The sequence below is a fragment of the Asterias amurensis genome, chromosome 2, assembly GCF_032118995.1.
Source record: "Asterias amurensis chromosome 2, ASM3211899v1".
Taxonomy (NCBI): Eukaryota; Metazoa; Echinodermata; class Asteroidea; order Forcipulatida; family Asteriidae; genus Asterias; species Asterias amurensis.
The window spans coordinates 18955821-18975883 of NC_092649.1; the positions used below are offsets into that span (position 1 = coordinate 18955821).

A 20063-nucleotide genomic window follows, 5' to 3' on the forward strand; every position below is an offset into this window, starting at 1 on the left:
CCATATCATATTGCAGGCTGGCATAATTTATATATCATTCAAGAGGATGCTATTAATTGGTCGGACAGTACGAGGGTTGACTGTGTACTGTGTGAATGCCATCACCATATCATATTGCAGGCTGTCATAGTTTATATATCATTCAAGAGGATGTTATTAATTGGTTAGCCAGTAGGAGGGTTGACTGTGTACTGTGTGAATGCCATCACCATATCATATTGCAGGCTGGCATAGTTAATATATCATTCAAGAGGATGCTATTAATTGGTTGGACAGTATACAGCCCGAGCCGCCATATCGCTCCAAAGGCTTTTTCATACACAATATCAACCTCTACTCTCACAGGTACCCATTTATACCCCTGGGTGAAGAAATGCAATTATTGTAGAGTATCTTGCTCAAGGACACAAGTCACGACCGGGATTCGAACCCACACTCCATGACCCTACAGTTTTAACCAAGCTAATAATTGGGTACAATCAGTAATAACGAATTGGAGCATCAGGGTAGTCTGATTTGCATTAAAAAAAACACATCTTGAATTAAGACTACTTGTGTAGAGGAGGCTTGTCAAGAACAGGGTGTGGTCCACATGGGTGGGGCATATGATCTTAGATGGATTCAACTAAAGAATCACTGACTGCCTGTCACATTCATGCTGGGAGACCAGAAAATGTTGTAAACGCACATAGGATCCTAAAGTAATTTGTCATGATATCGTAAGCATGATCATTTGTTTTAATTCTGAAACTTGTAGAATTTGATATCAAGAAACTACGAATGAAGTGTAATGGGTTCTTTCATAGATGGAAGACGAGCGCATCATAAGACCTAGAATTCCAGTGAATAGTTTCTTCTCTTCACCCTGGAGTGATTGATTTGATTTCTGTGTTTGATGCTCTACATAACTAGGTTGAACATGAAGTCAAAATGGTTTTCAAGGGAATGAAATGAATGACGCAGTGGTCATGTTTATAAATGTTCATGCATCATGGAGCATCCAAATTTGGACCAGTCGAGTTGATGTTACATTATGAATATATTGAAGTTTCGAAAAAGAAAAAAACATAAAATAAACGTTTTTAAATGATAGGACAAAGACTGTGTTTAAAGACACTGGACACTGTTGGTAATTGTCATAGACCAGCCTTTTCAGCTGGTATATCTCAACATATGCACAAAAAAACAAACCTGTGAAAATTTAAGCTCAATCGGTCGTCGAAATAGCGAGATATGAATGAAAGAAAAAAAACATCCCTGTCACATGTAGTTGTGTGCTTTCAGATGCTTGATTTTGAGACCTCGAATTCTAAATCTGAGGTCTCAAAATCAAATTCGTGGAAAATTACTTCTTTCTCAAAAACACCGTTAATTCAGAGGGAGCCGTTTCTCACAATGTTTTATACTATCAGCCTCTCCCCATTACTTGTTACCAATAAGGTTTTAAGCTAATAATTATTTTGAGTTTATTACCAATAGTGTCCACTGCCTTTAAATGTGAACTTGTGGTCTCATTTTAAAGGGTCTATGTACTTTTTGTGGAACGAAAAACACAATGTTTACAGATTACAGATTACAGTAAACTTACACAGTTTGAAGATAATGATAGTATAAAGCTTCCCTGAAAATATTAGTTGCTGAGAAGCTGTAGTTTTTGAGAAATGAGTAAAACAATGTCATGAAAATAATTTTCGTCTCACTGATCATGAGACGAAAATTATTAAGCTTGCAAAAAAGTATTTTCATGACATTCATTGTTCTACTAAGTTCTCAAAAATTACAGCACCTCAGCAACTAATATTTTAAGGGAAGCTTTGTATCATCATTATCTTCAAACTGTGACAGTTTAATGTAAATCTGTGGACATTGTGTTTCGTGTTAGAAAAAGTACCCAAATCCTTTAAAGGAACACGTTGCCTTGGATCGGACGAGTTGGTCTATAAAAAGCGGTTGAAACCGTTTGTTATGAAATGTATATGTTTAGAAAGATGTTTTAAAAGTAGAATATAATGATCCACACAAGTATCACTCAAAATTGCACGGTTTTCTTTTTACGTCGCGAACTATCACCGTCGGCCATTTATGGGAGTCAAAATTTTGACCCCATAAATGGCCGACCGTGTTATTGGACGAGGTAAAAAGAAAACCATGCAATTTCGAGGCATATTTGTGTAGATCATTGTATTCTACTTTTACATCATCTTTCTAACCATATGCATTCTATAAACAAACGGTCACAAAACGCTTTTCAAAGACCAACTCGACCGTTTTAAGGCAATGTGTTCCTTTAATTATGAGGCTAGTTCCAACTCCCTAAAGAAATACAAACTGTCCAGTTAGAACCAACGGTTCAGAACCACCCCAACTCATTCAGAGATAATCATTACATGGTGTTACCCCAGACCTAACTATATAAGTTATAATTATTTCAACCCAATGTTGATGAAAATGTCAATAGTATTTGTCAATGCTCAATGAAACCTGTTTGAGTACAAAATAGGCCTAGAAGATAACTTTGTCACTTTGTGGGTTAATATATACAAATACAAATAACGCTCAATACGTGTTCGTGAAATAATAAACCTGTGAATGTTTATCAGAGTCATGAGAAAATAGTGGCAAACCCCAATATATGTTTTCAAACATCAGATTGCAGGCCCAAGATCTAAACTAGTTGTTTTTATTCAGTTCTCAAAAAACTAAAACATTTCAGGCAATAATTATTCAGGGGAAATTTTCTACCAAAACAGCTTCATACCATGCACGTTATGTGTAAATCTGTAAACATTAATATTTCCAATCTTACCAATGTTATCGAACCCTTTGAACTGGTTTGGTAATGGGAGATATTGACAATTAGGATTTAATAAACTAACAATAAATGAATAATGTTTGAAGATTCACAAGCAACACTTGGTGAAAGGTTTAGATTGATAGTAAGATATTCCTGCAAACTTTGTTGTTAATCATTTTCAATATCTCGGTAAACTGCACATGTTTTATTCTCCTATTGTTAGCAAAGATGGGTATATCTCCTAATTGCAAAGAATTCCAACACTTAAAGCTTAGAAGATGGCCTTTCTGTCTTCGTATGAAGCTCAAAGATACATTGTTGTAACATATATTGGCCATTTTTGCAGACCCAGACCCATTAACAAAGTGGGTTCAATATTTATTTTCATAAATACACCCAAGTGACACTTTCCTTTTGTGTTTAAGATTGAAATTTCCATATTTTCTATGAGTGGAGCATCTTATTAATATAGAATGGCGCATCAGAAATACTTATTTTTAAATGTTATTATTATCAAACAATGTGACTGATATTATTTCCAATTTTAAGAGTTGATTTATGGATGGTAAATACATAAACACAGATTCAAAATCACACAAACAAAAATACTAATTAATTCATGTCAATATTCATTCCATTTACATAATGTGTAATATACATTGAAGAATGAAGAACTTTTGTCCATGAAAAAATCAAAAACAAAAACCACATTGTTTACAAAAAGAGTGCCCTTTTGCATTCCAGTGCATCTCCTGGCAGGCAAGATGGTTCACTGTTCATATAAGATATATGACATGTTTGATCATAATTGTATTGTATTGGTCTTATTTCTTCAGGGACTCCATCAGTGATTCCACTGTTCTCCCTGCTGGGACCCCAAGACATGCATTAAAAACTGTACCAGAGAAACTATACATGTCCAAGTTTCAAATTAAACATTACCATATTTAGTTATAGATAAATATTGCACTGATAGTAATATGAATTATCGTAAATGAGAAGAGCACAACTTGAGACGTACAGCCTATTCTCAATAGCAAAAGTTGGTAACAATTGTTACCTTCCAGTCTTCATCGAATTTAAGACTTGAAATTAACTTCCATAGTGAGCTAGCTATGTACAACATGTACAATTTGTGCCTACAGGAAGTCCAGGCTTTGTGGCACTTTTGTAAACTTGTGAAGTCATGAGCATTATTACAGCAAGGTTTGTTACACAGTATTATTTGTTTTATGAATTATACATGACCATTAAGACTGACCATAGATAATGATCCATATCCCATTGTGTCATAAAGCTTGTCCATACTTTGCTGCTATTTGGAAGTTGGATCAGCTCTTAATAAATACAAAAATATACTCCAATATTTCAGTGGTGTATTATACAAAACTATATACAAAATAAGCATGATGACCCTCATTCATGGTTTGACAAACAAACTAAAGGAACTGTAAATTGCTTGACATGAAGGTAGAAACATTGGACAGGTTTGTATGTACATTACATGATGGCATTGTCAAAAATAGGCGATAAGAACACTTCGGTAGCTCTATTAGACACATTTCTGTCACAGTGTCTTACTCATAGAAAATTAGACTTTGTTGTGTTCTTTGGAGGTTGCATGGAGTTTGTTGACTGTAAGTTTATCATGTGACTTGGCCCTTATAGACCCCCCCTTGCAATGATGTCATACATGACTTCTCTCTACCCAATGTCTTCATCAATTGGGTCAATTAAGGACCAATCACTAATACATAATCAAAGACACTGCGCCGCGATGTACTGGCATTACAATGATTTAGCTTAATAGTCAACTTCTCATAATGATTACAGACAATGAATACACTACAAAACAAACATTGTATTCTGTTTGAACTAATGAGATGACCTTAAGTGAACTTTGAAGAATAAATTCCTGTGTATAAAACCTGAAGTAATGAATTTGATGTCAGCTGAATTGGGTAAGGTACAATCACTGATACCTTGAATTACCCAAATACATTATGCTATGATGTACTGACGTTAGCATTGATTGGAATAAGTCAACTTCTTGGAATGGTTGACATTTAGACACAACTTGAAAACCCAAAGCAAACTGTGACTGCGATTCTGTAAAGACTTATTGCATTGTAGTCACTGAACTGTTCCTTTAGAACTAGAGGATGGGATAAAGTCTACTCTTCCTTAATCCAATGATGTCATTTCCTTTTTTAGCTTCAATTGCATTTAAGATGCTTGGGTCTGTTTTGTGGCTGATTTAACCTGAAGTTTAGGTTTACCGGTGTAATAGCTCATTTTATAGACTCCATAAATGTTATAACCTTTCATCAAATCCCTGAATGATAAATGATAGTTTACTTTAAAACTAGAGAGACTTTGTTGTTGGGATCCTCACATTAATTCATCTTACATGAATTTTGTTCATTGTCTGTGGCAGTAGGACCTAATGCAAATGGTTTTGTATGTTGTCTTGTTTTGTAACAGCATCAATCTGTCAAAGTTCATTCAGCGAGAGAGAAAATAAAAGTTGTATTCTTTTGGTGAAGTTTTGGCCGTGCAATTGTGTGTTTTGGGCTGTAACTGATAGTTGATACGTCAATATTTATATCAATTAATTAGTTTTATTGAACATAGATGCTGGAAAATGACACATCAAGGTGAAAAATAAACTTTGTATAAAAGCTTAGTTTCCAACTGAAACTCAATAAAGACAGTCTATATTTGATGATTAAGTGAAGAAAGAAAGAAGATGCATCATTTTTTCAGCTACTGAAACAAAAAAGGGGCAAAAGTGTACTGTCGAAAATGCTCCAAATGTAATGTCCGTAACGCCATGTTTTGTTCTCTAGTGACCAAAATTGCGAAAAATTCTGTCATATGTACCTGTACACCATATCTAATTGATTGGTACCAAAAATACATTGATGGGAACCCAAAAACCCACAGACTTTTGTACAAATATAAAGGGTAGTCAAATGTCATGCCCCAAAAATGTAAGGTCCGTAACAGCAGCATGAGTGATATCTAATACAAAAAATAAGACATACTGAAATTCACAGTGTTAGTCTCTATACGGACTACTATGTTGTGGTAAGGGAAGATTTTAGATAAACATTTGGCAGATGTGTTTGCTGAGCTCTTGAAAAGTGTCTGAAATGTAATGTCCGTAATGATGGAATTGCCCAAGTGACAACCAAAGACTTCAAGGCATAATACATCATTTATCCATCATTTAGTTTGGGAGTAATTTCATTTTCATCTAACAGTCTCATATAAACATGATCAGCTTCATTTGCCTCAAATAAAGGAAGTACACAGTTGTGCAGAGAAGTAACAGACTCAATGACATGACAGATTCACATCTGTGAGTAAATCAGAATGAGTTTCATTTACGACGATTGAGGAGTCTACAGTTCAAGGCTTTGTCTAAAATGTTGGAAGTGGACTTCAGTGGAGCCATGATGGGACTGTGAAATTCAATATGGTCAAATTCAAATCACTTGATGCATTAATGTACTCCTTATCCTCATCTGTCAACCCATACAGTTTGAGCTTCTTGAGATGTTTTGTCATCAGCTTCAAATGCTGAGCCCAGGATGATGCACGACCACCAAATGCATTATTACTTGAGAGATCTAGATGAATCAGGTTGGGCATGTCACTCACTGACTCAGCAATGGGCTTCATATCAACATCTTTCAGATTGCACATTGCCAATGTCAGTTCCTTAAGGTGGTTCATTCTCTTCAAATGCAGAGCCCAGGATGATGCACGACCACCAAATGCATTATTTCTTGAGAGATCTAGATGAATCAGGTTGGGCATGTCACTCACTGACTCAGCAATGGGCTTCATATCAACATCTTTCAGATTGCACATTGCCAATGTCAGTTCCTTAAGGTGGTTCATTCTCTTCAAATGCAGAGCCCAGGATGATGCACGACCACCAAATGCATTATTACTTGAGAGATCTAGATGAATCAGATTGGGCATGTCCCTCACTGACTCAGCAATGGGCTTCATATCAACATCTGTCAGATTGCACATTGCCAATGTCAGTTCCTTAAGGTGGTTCATTCTCTTCAAATGCAGAGCCCAGGATGATGCACGGCCACCCAATGCTTGATTTTCTGAGAGACCTAGACTAATCAGATTGGGCATGTCACTCACTGACTCAGCAATGGGCTTCATATCAACATATGTCAGACGGCACATTGCCAATGACAGTACCTTCAGGTGGTTCATTCCCTTCAAATGAAGAGCCCACATCTCTGCACAACCACCCAAGTTTGGATTAATCATCAGATAAAGATTAACCAGAGTAGACAAACCACTCAGTGCCACAGCAATGGGCTCAATATCTGTACATTGCAGTGAACAGTATCGCAAGTCAATATCTTGAAGGCATTCCATTTTCCCCAGTTCAGGACCCCAAATGGATGCACAGCCACCCAATGCTCTATTCCTTGATACACCTAGATCAACCAGAGTGTCACCCAATGACTCGGCAATGGGTGACACATCTTGAGCTACCAGTGAGCAACTGTCCAATTTCAGCTTCTTGAGGCACTTCAGTTTCATCAATTGAGGAGCCAACAATGACACAGAGCCACCCAAGGCTTTATTCTCTGAGAGGTCTAGGGTAGTCAATGTTGATGGCCTTGCCAATGATGATAGGATCTGATTAGTATTGGCAACAGTTAATGAGCTGCTTTGCAGGAAAAGAGATTGTAAATTAGTCATTAGCATAAGCGACTTTGCAAAATCTGTACCAAACCTCTGGAAGTTAAAACGCTCGATAACCAGACTCTTAACCTTTGAGAAGTAATCATTTCGTCTGCTGAGGGGTGCCACTTGCTTCAGAAAATGAAATAATGCGTTTGTACTATCATTATTGCACTCTGAAATGTCAATATCACCAGTCAGAAGTGAACTTATAACATTTTCTTGTGGAAGTTCCTTAGATTGACTCTCAAAATAACAAGTAACAATAAGTTGCGAATCTCTGCCTTGATGAATCTTCTTTAAAATACGATTTGTACATGCCTCATTGTCTCCACAACAAAATCTGAACAGATACTCATAGCGAAATAGTCGAGAATAATAAGGAACTCCTAATGTGGCTCCCTTAGTTGACTCTACTCCTGTCTGATCCAGGATTCTGTCAAATTCCTCAGTGTTTATCAAGCTTTGCCAGTACATCGCTGCGCAATACTCCAGAAACGTGTGGTGTATAAAAGACACTCTTTGATAGCTTTCAAGCCCATCGATGACCCTCTCACCAGTGAGGACACCTGCATTCATTGCTGCATCTAACGCACTCTTTTCAAAGTCCCCTTCTCTAAAGGCAAATGACTGATCTTTAGAAAGGAGACTACCTAGAGCAACCTTTCCAATAGAAGTCAAAATCTTAGATATTGCAGCATCTTTGATGTCTCTTGTTTTTCTTTTGAATATGTAATTCAGTGCTTTGTTATACAGTCGGGTCATTGTGTCTGGGAGGGTATTCTCTTTGCTCCCCATCAGCAAACACATCAGCAGCAGTAGCATGGGACTCTCTGCCAAATCAGACAAGGTATCTGAGAGTTCTATCTGCTCTATAAGCTTGCTAGCCTTGTCATGATCATCAGGGAAGAATTTGTTCACATATTCATTTATATCTGTTTTAGAAAAGCCCTCAACTCTGACATGAGTAAAGGGCTTCATAACCAATGATGAGTTGACTAACTTGTCAAGGGGAGGACGGGATGTAATAACTACCCAACATTCTGGGCCCAGCTTTCGCTTAATAACTTTGAGAATCGAACCAAATGAGGATGTGTCAGTTGTAGTGATTTTACATTCATCAAATCCATCCAAGAGAATCAATACTTTGTCTTGGTTCTTGTCAATAAACTCTTTCAAAGCAGATTCATCTACAGTGTCTTTTGCGAGAAGATTCTCAAAGATGGCATCTTCTAAGTTGCTACTTTGTTGCAATGAACCCATTTTTAAAGCAAAAACAAGTTTAAACTTATTGAGTGTCTTACTGTTACCCATTGCCCAATCATATGCAATTTTGTCAATTAGGGTTGTCTTGCCAATTCCTGCTGGTCCGCTTATAACGATACGTTTAATTGGAATTCCCTCATGGTGTGTCTGAAATTTAAAAATCTCTTCATATGATTTCATCTCACCTTTATTAGGATTACCTTCCCTAGTCTCAAGCTGCATCTTTCCATATGTTTTCCTCCACACCTTAAAGTCGAACCTTGAGTTCAACTCAAAGTCTGATTCCATATTAATACCCTTTATTCGAGGCTTCCCCCTTGTGTCAACTTGTTCAACTAAACATAGCTTAGTGTAGATGTTCATTATGTGCATCTGATGATCATCAACCCATGGGAGCATCTGTACATAGCTACCTATAGTTTTGTACACTTTCTTCACCGCCTCATTCACTTTTGATGCAACAGCTTGAACTTTGTCAGGGCCTGATGTTCCTGTGGGTAAATTGTAACAAACCTTAATTGCTTTGAGTATAATTATTCTAATCACAACAGTATCATTGTGAACCATACATTAACAAGTAGTTCTGTCAAATCGACAAATGTTTTTCAACACATCCACACTAGCTGGTTTTCACCTCTAAAGTTTAAGTGAACATGTTTGAGGAGGACCACAGAGCTGGATTTGTTTGTTTGGAAAATGGCCCACAGTATATTCTTTCCTTTTTTTGTCAAATTTCGTTTTGCAACCATATGATGCCAACCGTGTGACAATCATATGCAATGGATGTTGGGGCAACAGTGTCCCAAAGGTGATTTTGTTTTTGTAGTAAGATTTTTGTTGACCGAATGGTTTGCATTGGGGTATTTCAGCACATATCACTAAACAAGTTGACTTGGTGAGACAATTTTGAAGTACTATGGCACTCTCTGAGCACCATAGTTTCCACAACTTCTTTAATCTGATCCAAGCCCAAAATTCATAATTTTGACAAAGCAGAAAATGGTTTCCAGATGCATTGGATTGAGGGTTTCTTTTTGTACTGATAACCTCTTGGCTAAGAAGAATGTGTTACACTCTGGTTGCCTTATTGTTTGAGTCAGGGTATTTCCAGATTTTCTACAACACTTTAATATAATAATTTCCTATAAAGAAGAATCAAATATGATCAATATCCTGGAGCATTCTTGACTTCTAAAACTTACTGCTTTCAGTACAAATCATTATTGAAACCTAGTTTCATTTTTGAGTTTGCTTCAAGTCCAACATATCAACGTCAATTACTTTGCAGTAATACTTGACCCATACAAGTTGAAAATATAGCGTCAATTTTTACCAGTGAATTTATAGAAACATCAAAGTAAAGGGACACATTATTTCAGATAAAACACACAAGAAGAAATGAGAACTCGGAATAACCAGAACTTCCAATGCAATAATCATCATCATTTCAATTGAGAAAATTGCCATTAAACTGATCAATGGCTCTGTCATATTCCTCAGTATTTATCAAGCTTTGCCAGTATATCGCTGTGCAATACTCCAAAAATGAAAGGAGTATAAAATAGACACTTAGATACGTGTTATGCACAGCAATGATGACAGTCTCACCAGTGAGGACACCTGAACATAACAGTAGCTCAAACGCCTTCTTTTTCAAATTCTTTAAAGGAGTAGGTTGTGATTTATAGCGTACATAGCCAGCACAGAAATGTGGTGCTTGCCCTGCAGTGAGCTGTAGGCAGAGTTTTTTGTGGTATTAAAGCCATTATACACTTTCGGTAAACAGTATTGTCCAAGTCCCACACTTCGTGTATCACAACTTATATATAAAATAACAATCCTGTGGAAATTTAGGCTCAATCGGACATCGGAGTCGGGAGAAAATAACGGGAAAACCCACTCCTGTTTTCGCGCGTTTCGCCGTGTCATGACGTGTGTTTATAACAAATCCGTAATTCTCGTTAACGAGAATTTATATTGTTTTACCGTTTTCTCAAAAAGTAAACCATTTCATGGACTAATATTTCAAGAGAAGTCTTTCACTATTACCTTCTGTAAACCCTGTAAATTATTTGTAAATCTGTGAACTTTTTTTTTTTCTGTACCGAAAGGGTCCAATGGTTTTAAACAAACATCTTGTGAGGTTGTGTTTGGTTAAATCACAAATAAAGTACAACAGGCCCTTTTTCTCAAAGCAGAGGACTGTTTTTTGTTTTGTTTAATGTAGTCAACAAATGCTTGTGTAGTTTTCCACTAAAATTTGTCATATGGGTCATTCCATGTCAGACCAACACACTTTTTTACCTCATGTCTTCCGATTTTGATAAAAATTGCTGTGATTGTAGGTTCTTATGAGCAATGAATGCACACCAATTTTTAGCCCGATCGGACTTACCATGTGGTCAGGGCAGAAACCACTAAAATCTTACATTTTTAGGGTAAAATATAACCTTTTTGTTAAAAATATGTCATAACCATGTCAATTCTCATCACATATATGCACCCTGTTTCTGACCCCGTTTTTTTACATATACTTTGACCCCGTTTTTGAAATAATGTATCATTCCAAAAATCAATGAAATAAAAATCACTTGTTAGAGCATGTCTTCCTCTATCAGAATCCATTAAGTAACAGTTGGGCTCTTCAAAATTTACAATTTTATGACTATTTTTGTACAAGTCACTATGATCTTTAATATGTTGTCGTGACCTTTGACCCAATTTTTGAAATAATGCATAATTAAAAAAATTAACAAAATAAAAATCACTTGATAGAGCATGTCTTCCTCTATCACAATCAACCAAGAAACAAATGGGCTCTTCAAAATTTACAATTTTTAGACTATTTTTGTACAGTTGTTAGGTTACAAATTAGTCAATTTATATACTTTACATAATAAATCCACCAACAAAACTCACTCTTCTGTTTCTAAAGTAAAAGTGTTCATGGTTTGTTCATGGTTTGCAATTTTTTTCTTGTTGAGGGCTGATGTGGTTTAGCCAGAATCAGAATTTAAACTGTCAGCAGTGACGCACCCAGGATTTATTATTTTGAGGAGGGGGGGGGGGGGGGGTGGGCCATATTTTCCCCAAAAATTTCTTTTGAAGATTGTAAAACAAAAAATCAAAAGAAATCAAACAAACAAATTGAATACCTTTGAGGGACTGTGATCAATCCCCTAGACCCATTGCCCCCCCCCTTCGGGTGCACCACTGTGATTATTAGTGATCCCAGTTAGAGACTACATCAAAGTTGAGATGGAGAAGCTGTCTGCCTTTCTTCAGTAGATCACAAACTTATGCAGTCTTACTTTAACCCCCTGTGATGAATCTTGAACAACAAATTAATGCATAATAATTTTCTAAGAAATCCTCAAGAACAATTTGTTCACCATGCTGCAACTCTGACTTCAGGGACCATTTTAATAGAGCTGCTCAGCAACAGATTTTGTGCTAACTGTGCGATTTCCATTTAACCATATAGCACACGAAAAGGCATGCTAACCTTCTGTGTGTCAGAGTTGCAGCAATGTGACACTTTTTGTTTACCATCTTGGAAAGAATTTTGTTTCGGAAAAATGCCCCCCCCCCCCCCCCTCCACCCACAACCCAAATTAAATCCTGGGTGCGTCACTGCTGGTATTTTAAAGTATGATTCTGTCTAGACCACATCAGCCCTCAACATGAAAAAATCCCAAACCATTAACAATTTTAGTAACTTTGGAAAGTTTTTTATATTTGTTTGTTTATAAAGTAAAGTACATGTATATAAATTGACTAATTTGTAACCTACCAACTGTACAAAAATAGTCTTAAAGTTGTAAATTTTGAAGAGCCCAACTGTTTCTTAGTGGATTCTGATAGAGGATGACATGCTCTATCCAGTGATCTTCATTTCATTGATTTTTGGAATTATGCGTTATTTCAAAAATTGGGTCAAAGGTCAAGATAACATATTAAAGATCTGAGTGACTTGTACAAAAATAGTCATAAAGTTGTAAATTTTAAAGAGCCCAACTGTTTCTTAGTGGAGTCTGATAGAGGAAGACATGCTCTATCAAGTGATTTTTATTTCGTAGATTTTTGGAATGAAACATTATTTCAAAAACGGGGTCAAAGGTCACGATAACATATTTAAGATTACAGTGACCTACATTTCAGAAAATTTATTTTTGACAAAAGAATTGATTTAAGCATGCAATTCTCATAATTTTGATACCAAGTTTGCATATATGTGATAACAATTTACATGGTTATGACATATCTTACCAAAAAGGTGGTATTTTACCCTAAAAATGCCAGATTTTAGTGGTTTCTGCCCTGACCACATGGTAAAGTCCGATCGGGCAAAAAATTGGTGTGCATTCATTGCTCATCAGGACCTACAAGCACAGCAATTTTTATCAAAATCGGAAGACATGAGGTAAAAAAGTGTGTTGGTCTGACATGGACTGACCCACATACATGTATTCATTGTAATCGGGGTCAAAGTAATGTTCTGTAATTACCCTCTGTTGGTCGAGTTAACAATGGTAGATCTTCTTGCTGGCGATGGCTTTGATCCTCTTGAAGACGATGTCTTCGATCCTCTGTGAACATTAAAAGGACAAATAAAGGTATGGAATCTGCATTATGGAGACTCTGGGCTGTATTTCAATTGCTTGGGTCACAGGGTTAAACATGGGTTAAACTTCATATGATTGAGTACCCTTTGTATCTAATTTTTGTAAAGCATGACTAATTCTTTTACAGTCCTGAGCTACTCCAACAGTTACACCCAGAATATGTTAATTCAAATACTTTCAAGAGAGCAGTACTTTCGAAGCCTGTGCTGAACTTAAAAACTTGCCACCATTTAAGTAGAGTGCACCAAGGTTTTAACAACTTTTCCATGAATGGTGGAAGGTTTGACTGCGCAACATTTTCCTTGCAACTTTCAAGATGCAAAAGTGTAGGCCAACTATTTTTGTTTGTTTTGGGAATTTTTTTTTTTAAAGCAAGAGAAATCAGGTGCGTTTTTATAGAGGGTGTTTGAGGAGACTTCTCCATACATGGAATAACAATAGAAACATGTGAAAGAATTAAAATTGTGCTTCTTTATCCTTAAGGGTTTGGCAGCCTCCCACTTTATCCCATGGCTGGAGAGTTCCAATGTTTATATCCATTTCATCAAAGATATTTAATTATTTATAAATAATGACTTCTTTACATGCCTAGCTTTTGTCTAGGAGTATTTTAGCCCTTTTTCCTTAGATTTCTCCACTTATCAGGGAGGTAAATCTTGGCAGTTTTGTATTTGACTCGGGATGTTTGTGCTCGGTACATGAGTGGCAATAAATTTTCTATCCCTTGAAAAAAAAAACATCCCTGAGACTCGACCTCTGATATAAAGGAAAATGGCTGCCCCAGGTCATTACACTGGAGAAATTGGTTTTTAATTGTTGTGTCACTCACACAATAAATTAGAAAAGTTGGAGTTCCGTTTGTTTTTGCCATCGGTAAGCAGTAATATGAAATGGATAGTGCTGTAAGGGGCTGCATCACCAGCAGACAATTTCTGCTTACCATTTCATCATGAGTCATGTTTGCATGACTTCTTAACTCGAATTAGTGATAAATCTTGTTGAATGAAACGTCTCACAAAGAGCTTCCATCTATTGTTCTCAAGTGATAGTTCTTTAATAATTACCTCTGTTTTTCCTCCGATACTCTCTATAAGTCACTGTAAGTAATAATAATAATACCATTTAAAGGCAGTGGACACTATTGGTAATTACTCAAAATAATTATTAGCATAAAACCTCACTTGGTAACGAGTAATGGGGATAGGTTGATAGTATAAAACATTGTGAGAAACAGCTCCCTTTGAAGTGAAGTAGTTTTCGAGAAAGAAGTAATTTTCCACGAATTTGATTTCGAGACCTTAAGTTTAGAATTTGAGGTCTTGAAATCAAGCATCTGAAAGCACACAACTTCGTGTGACAAGGGTGTGTTTTTCTTTCATATAGTTATCTCGCAAACACAAGACAGTAGTCCAAAGGACTAACATTTTCATGTTTAGCTGCAACAATGTATGTACCCCCCTTTTTATCTTTTAAATGTCATAAAAAATCATTAGTTAGCAAAAACATGTAATTACATCAAAATAGTTTTTTTTTTTATATGTATCTTTTGTGTCAAATTGGTTGACTGACCCACAGGCTCAAAATACAGTAAAGCTACAGGAAACGTTGGTACTTAAAAGCTCTAGAAGTGTCAATTAACTAATTGGGATCCAGTACAGAAATGGCTACCAACACAATAATGACTTATTTGCCAACTGAGTGATAGATGTTGTTGAGATGGTGACATTCTCTGAAAGTGGGATGTCAACTTCGCAATATAATCATCTTATATAATACTAGCGGATATATTTGCCAGTGTATATTATTGTCATCTAAAGATAAATATGTTATTTCATAATAAAGTACTGTGCCATTTGTTGAGCTTTGTAGATATTTTTAAAGTTGACTTGCCCAGATAAGTTATAAAAACCAAAATTAATATTCTTTATCCCCGATGCAAATTTTAATCTCTTATGTTGTATTTGGTTTGCGTGAACACCACATGTATAGCTGCCTGGGAGATTGTGGCCTTTTGAGAATTTGTCTTCCTTTTGGAGTTCGGGAGACTTTGCTAGTAAGTACCACTGAGTAGATTTTTGGAAACTCAGAGACTTTTCAGTTGTGAAAAGAACTGTCCTGCTGTTTAACTACTACCTGGGCGGAAGGTAGGAAAGTAAATTTACTACCATTAATTGCACTTGGAAAAACTTTGGCAGAAAACTCCAGATTTTGTTTTAAAAAAAATTGTCTTACATATTGTAAAAGGTACACCAATCGCGGCTAAAACTACACCAATCGCAACAAAAATAACAGCAGTAATGGCTATCTTGTTCTCAGTCGTTAATCCAGATCCTCCTGCAATAGTTGTAGTCATCAAATCTGTTGAGTTAGCTGTGGCCATGATGGATCTAAAATTGAACAGAAAAATAAATAAATTGAAGAAATCTTCTAATACTACTTGGACCAAATGGCCACAACTACGAATGAAGTTTAAGACCTTATCAGAGTTAGATTTCGAGGTCTCAAAATCAAGCATCTGAAAGCACACAACTTCGTGTGACAATGGTGTTTTTTTCTTTCAAAGTAATCTCGCAATTTGAGCTCAATTTTTCATAGGTTTGTTACTCTATGCATATGTTGAGATACACCAAGTGAGAAGACTGGTATTTGACAATTACCAATAGTGTCCAGAGTCTTTAACTGCACTCATTTTTAATCAGAGATATAGTACAATATTTACTTACTACTTTGACTGGATGCAGTTAAACAGTCAGCTCTGAAAACACTGATATGGTTACTGTCACACACAGGTCATGCAGGAATAGCAGTACAAATAGACGCCCTGTAACAATGTACAGCAACATGAATATTTGTATCAAAAACCAACAATTATCACAGTCATGTCAACCATTAATAAACTACTAGAACTATTTTGTGAACAACTAAGTCTTAATGCCTGTAATTAAGCTTGACAGAACTCAGTAAACAGCACAGAATGATGGCCCCCTAAAAAAAACATTTGTAAAAACAAACAAAGGGTTTTGTATGTACATTTTAACCTGAGAAAATAATGGCTCTTTTCTGTAGGAATTACCGCTCAAATACAAAACCTATTATCACTATGTGACTACATATAACATAGATCAACTGTATAAAACTCACCAAACTTGTTAGCATAACATTAACAGAGGTAAATAGCCCCAAACTGTACTTTCAGCTCATTCCATTTCAACATGACATACACACGTCAGCAACACGCCATCTTGTTCTGACTAACAGAACCTGCATTTGGAATAGTCTGGTCCCCTGACCAAAGATTCCTTGACCAAAGATTCCTTGACATCTCTTGTTAAAAATCGACAGGGCCTAGTCAGAGATTTTTGGGTCTTGGAACCAGACTACATTTGGAAGCGTGCCCTCTATTGAACTTGAGAAAATTCCAGTTTGGCTCGAAACACGTACCATCCAATCTGTTTATTTTTGAATAGGATATTCAAGCAATGATCAGTTGGATCATACACTAACACTAAGGTTGGACTCTTATACACAGCGACCCACTCCCTTCATGTTACTGGTGTATGTCTGGTTGTGAACAATGAATGATTGCAGTATTATGCACAAGCAAGGTCAAGGTCTCACATTGCACTGGCTGGTTCTATGCTGATTGTGAATGATTGTGTAATTGTATGAAAGAAAAGTGTGTACTACACTAAATCAAAGATTTGAAAGTCATTGCTTTTATGGATTGTTGACAAAATGTTGTCTCCCTGGAGTTGTGTACTTTCAACCATGGAGCATATGGGCTTCACATATGACCCCTGGAAACTACAATGCCCCTTTTTTTGTAAAGGTTCACTTTTCCAAGATGATTTTCACCTGGCTAGGTTAGTCGTCCGTGTGTGTGTTTCTTAAAATTTTGGATTGCCATCAAGCTGAAAACTATGTAAAAAATGTAAGAAAGTTTATTTGTCAGCAATGATATTTTGTTTGTTTTCAAGTTATGACAGACATCCACATATTTGTTAACTTGTGAATAATTGAGGATCTTATAGTGTGGTGCACCCTATATGGCATGTATATAGAGGCCTACTGTTCTTAATGTGGCAACCCCCCCCCCCCCCCCCCCCCCCCCCCCCACTGGAAAGGCTTAGACAAGAACTAGCAGGATGCTGCAGTTCGCGCGGCACCCGCTAGATGAGGAGGATTCTAGTATATACAAATGTTGTGAGAGGTAATGTGGGGTAAGAGAAGTATTCTTAAAGGTAATAATCATTTCGTAGGATTGGATTACAAATTGTATTTATAATCGGTATGGAATATTGTCATTTGTTGTATTTTGATAAATTGTTGAGCGTGCAAAACATAGTTGTGAAACGTCGCCTTCCCCCTTAACCTTCTCTCTTGCATTCTCAAACTTAAGGAATCGGTGCTGGTTTCTGGAACTGAGCTTTAATATTGGGGAAGGGTGTACTTGGCAATGATGGTTCATGGCATGATGTGTACGGTTTTTCGTTATATTTTAGTGTTGATCGAGCAGGCCAACGCATTATGTGTGTAAATATGGATTATTTTTCGCCTCTTTTACGCATAGTTTTTATTCACTGCACCAAGTATTTCTCCGCTAAGATGACTGTAAGGGTAATTACTTAGACTAAAAATATAGCACGTACACTGCTATAATTACACACTTACTTTATTGTGTTGAGTACATTTGGTATAATTCAAATATTGCCGACAATAGGCGGTCTTTGTCAAAGAGCCAATCAGACAATTGTATATCACGATGAATTTGGAATCAGCAGTGGTATTTGGTTCCCTCCGCAACAAATCCGAAGTCACCGATAGCCACGGATTTACTCGACTAAAGGCTCGCAAGAGTCTGGTCCCCCCTCCCCTCAACAATAATCACCGCTGCTAATCAGAGGAGATACCCGACTAAAAAGGCTTGTATGAAAGTGGTACTCTCTTGCTATAATATGATTTGCTGCTTTGTTTCCAATAACATTCACACGATTTTAGAATCTTAGGCCCCCATCGTGATTTATCGAGCGTACGTCAAACGACGCATACAAAGTTGTCGGAGCACCAAATAAAGCGAGTTTTCGGAACACCCAATTTTATAAGTTATCATATCTCTGGAACCCTATACAAACGACCGATTGCTTAATACCGTAAAACGGATTTGGCAAATGCACATCTTGAGTCCTGACCAAACTGCTTTAAGTTCCAACAATTTTGTTGCTTCAGAACCTTGACCAATGTAATGTTCGTTTACAGCTTCAAAACAGCCGTTGATGTTTCACAAAGTTCGTAACTATGAAAGCATACTATTCTTAAACGGTAATTCCATGTACTCTTTTGAAGAACTGGCAAAGAATCAGTAATGTATTTTCCTTTCTTCTTGCAAATAAATTATTGCAGTTTCTGCGTGTATACGTTCTGTGTGTGGGGGATGACATAATGGACTGTACCCCATACCATTAATGGTACAGGGTTATATCGAACAAATAGTTATTAGCAACAGTGGGTTGCTGTTTGATGCATTTAAAAAATGCTGGAAAGTTGGGTACGCCTACATGAGTGACTTAATTATAATAAACACATCTGTAAAAGGCGCATGTATTTTTGTTTCTCATAAATATTTTTTATTTAACACGCAAAATTAAACCCGACGGCCGCTTGCTTAATACAAAACCGATTTGGAAAAATGTATTCACTTTCTTCTTGAAAATGTTGCAACTTTTGCGTGTATACGTTCTGTATGTGGGGGGATGACATATCGACTGTACCACCAATGGTACATGGTTATTTTTATATGGAACAAATAATCATTCAAGAGAATGCTATTAATTGGTCAGACAATACGAGGACTGTGTACTGTGTGCATGCCCTCACCATATCATATTGCAGGCTGGCATAGTTTATATATCATTCAAGAGGATGCTTTTAATTGGTGGGACAGTTAGGAGGGTTGACTGTGTACTGTGTGCATGCATTCACCATATCATATTGCAGGCTGGCATAGTTTATAGCATGTATATCATTCAAGAGGATGCTTTTAATTGGTCAGACAGTAGGAGGGTTGGCTGTGTACTGTGTGCATGCATTCACCATATCATATTGCAGGCTGGCATAGTTTATATATCATTCAAAAGGATGCTATTAGTTGGTCAGACAGTAGGAGGGTTGATTGTGTACAGCGTGCATGCCATCACCATATATTGCAGGCTGTAGCATAGTTTATATATCATTCATAAGGATGCTATAAGTTGGTTAGACAGTAGGAGGGTTGACTGTGTACTGTGTGCATGCCATCACCATATCATACTGCAGGCTGTGGCATAGTTTATATATCATTCAAAAGGATGCTATTCATTGGTCAGACAGTACGAGGACTGTGTACTGTGTGCATGCCCTCACCATATCATATTGCATGGCTGGCATAGTTTATATGTCATTCAAAAGGATGCTGTTAGTTGGTCAGATAGTAGGAGGGTTGACTGTGTACTGTTTTCTGGACTTTGTATTGCCAGTTCTGTAATTGTGTCTTCAATGTACCATTGAAAAAAAGATCATTTTTAACAATGACATCACTTTTACATCAGCCATAAAATGTACTTACCATGCGGGGAGGGGGGGGGGGGGGGGGGGGGGGGGGGGTCCTTTCTTTTGCA

The 20063-nt window shown here is 36.8% G+C and overlaps 1 protein-coding gene across 3 annotated transcripts in view; it reads right to left on the bottom strand.

The window, feature by feature from the left end:
* Window positions 1–4398: 4398 nt before the first annotated feature.
* LOC139954426 (NLR family CARD domain-containing protein 4-like) overlaps window positions 4399–20063 on the bottom strand; it is a 63433-nt gene continuing 47768 nt past the window's right edge. For 2 of the 3 annotated variants that reach the window (XM_071954221.1, XM_071954222.1), the window contains 5 exons: window positions 16134–16231; window positions 15643–15797; window positions 14475–14507; window positions 13294–13374; window positions 4399–9276 (listed from right to left, as the gene is read on the bottom strand). In XM_071954221.1, coding sequence (XP_071810322.1) covers window positions 6242–9276; window positions 13294–13374; window positions 14475–14507; window positions 15643–15790 — 3297 coding nt within the window. In that variant the 5' untranslated portion in view covers window positions 15791–15797; window positions 16134–16231 and the 3' untranslated portion in view covers window positions 4399–6241. Of the gene's footprint in view, window positions 9277–13293; window positions 13375–14474; window positions 14508–15642; window positions 15798–16133; window positions 16232–16551; window positions 16767–20063 lie in introns of those variants that run through there. The other variant, XM_071954223.1, reaches the window with a different exon arrangement.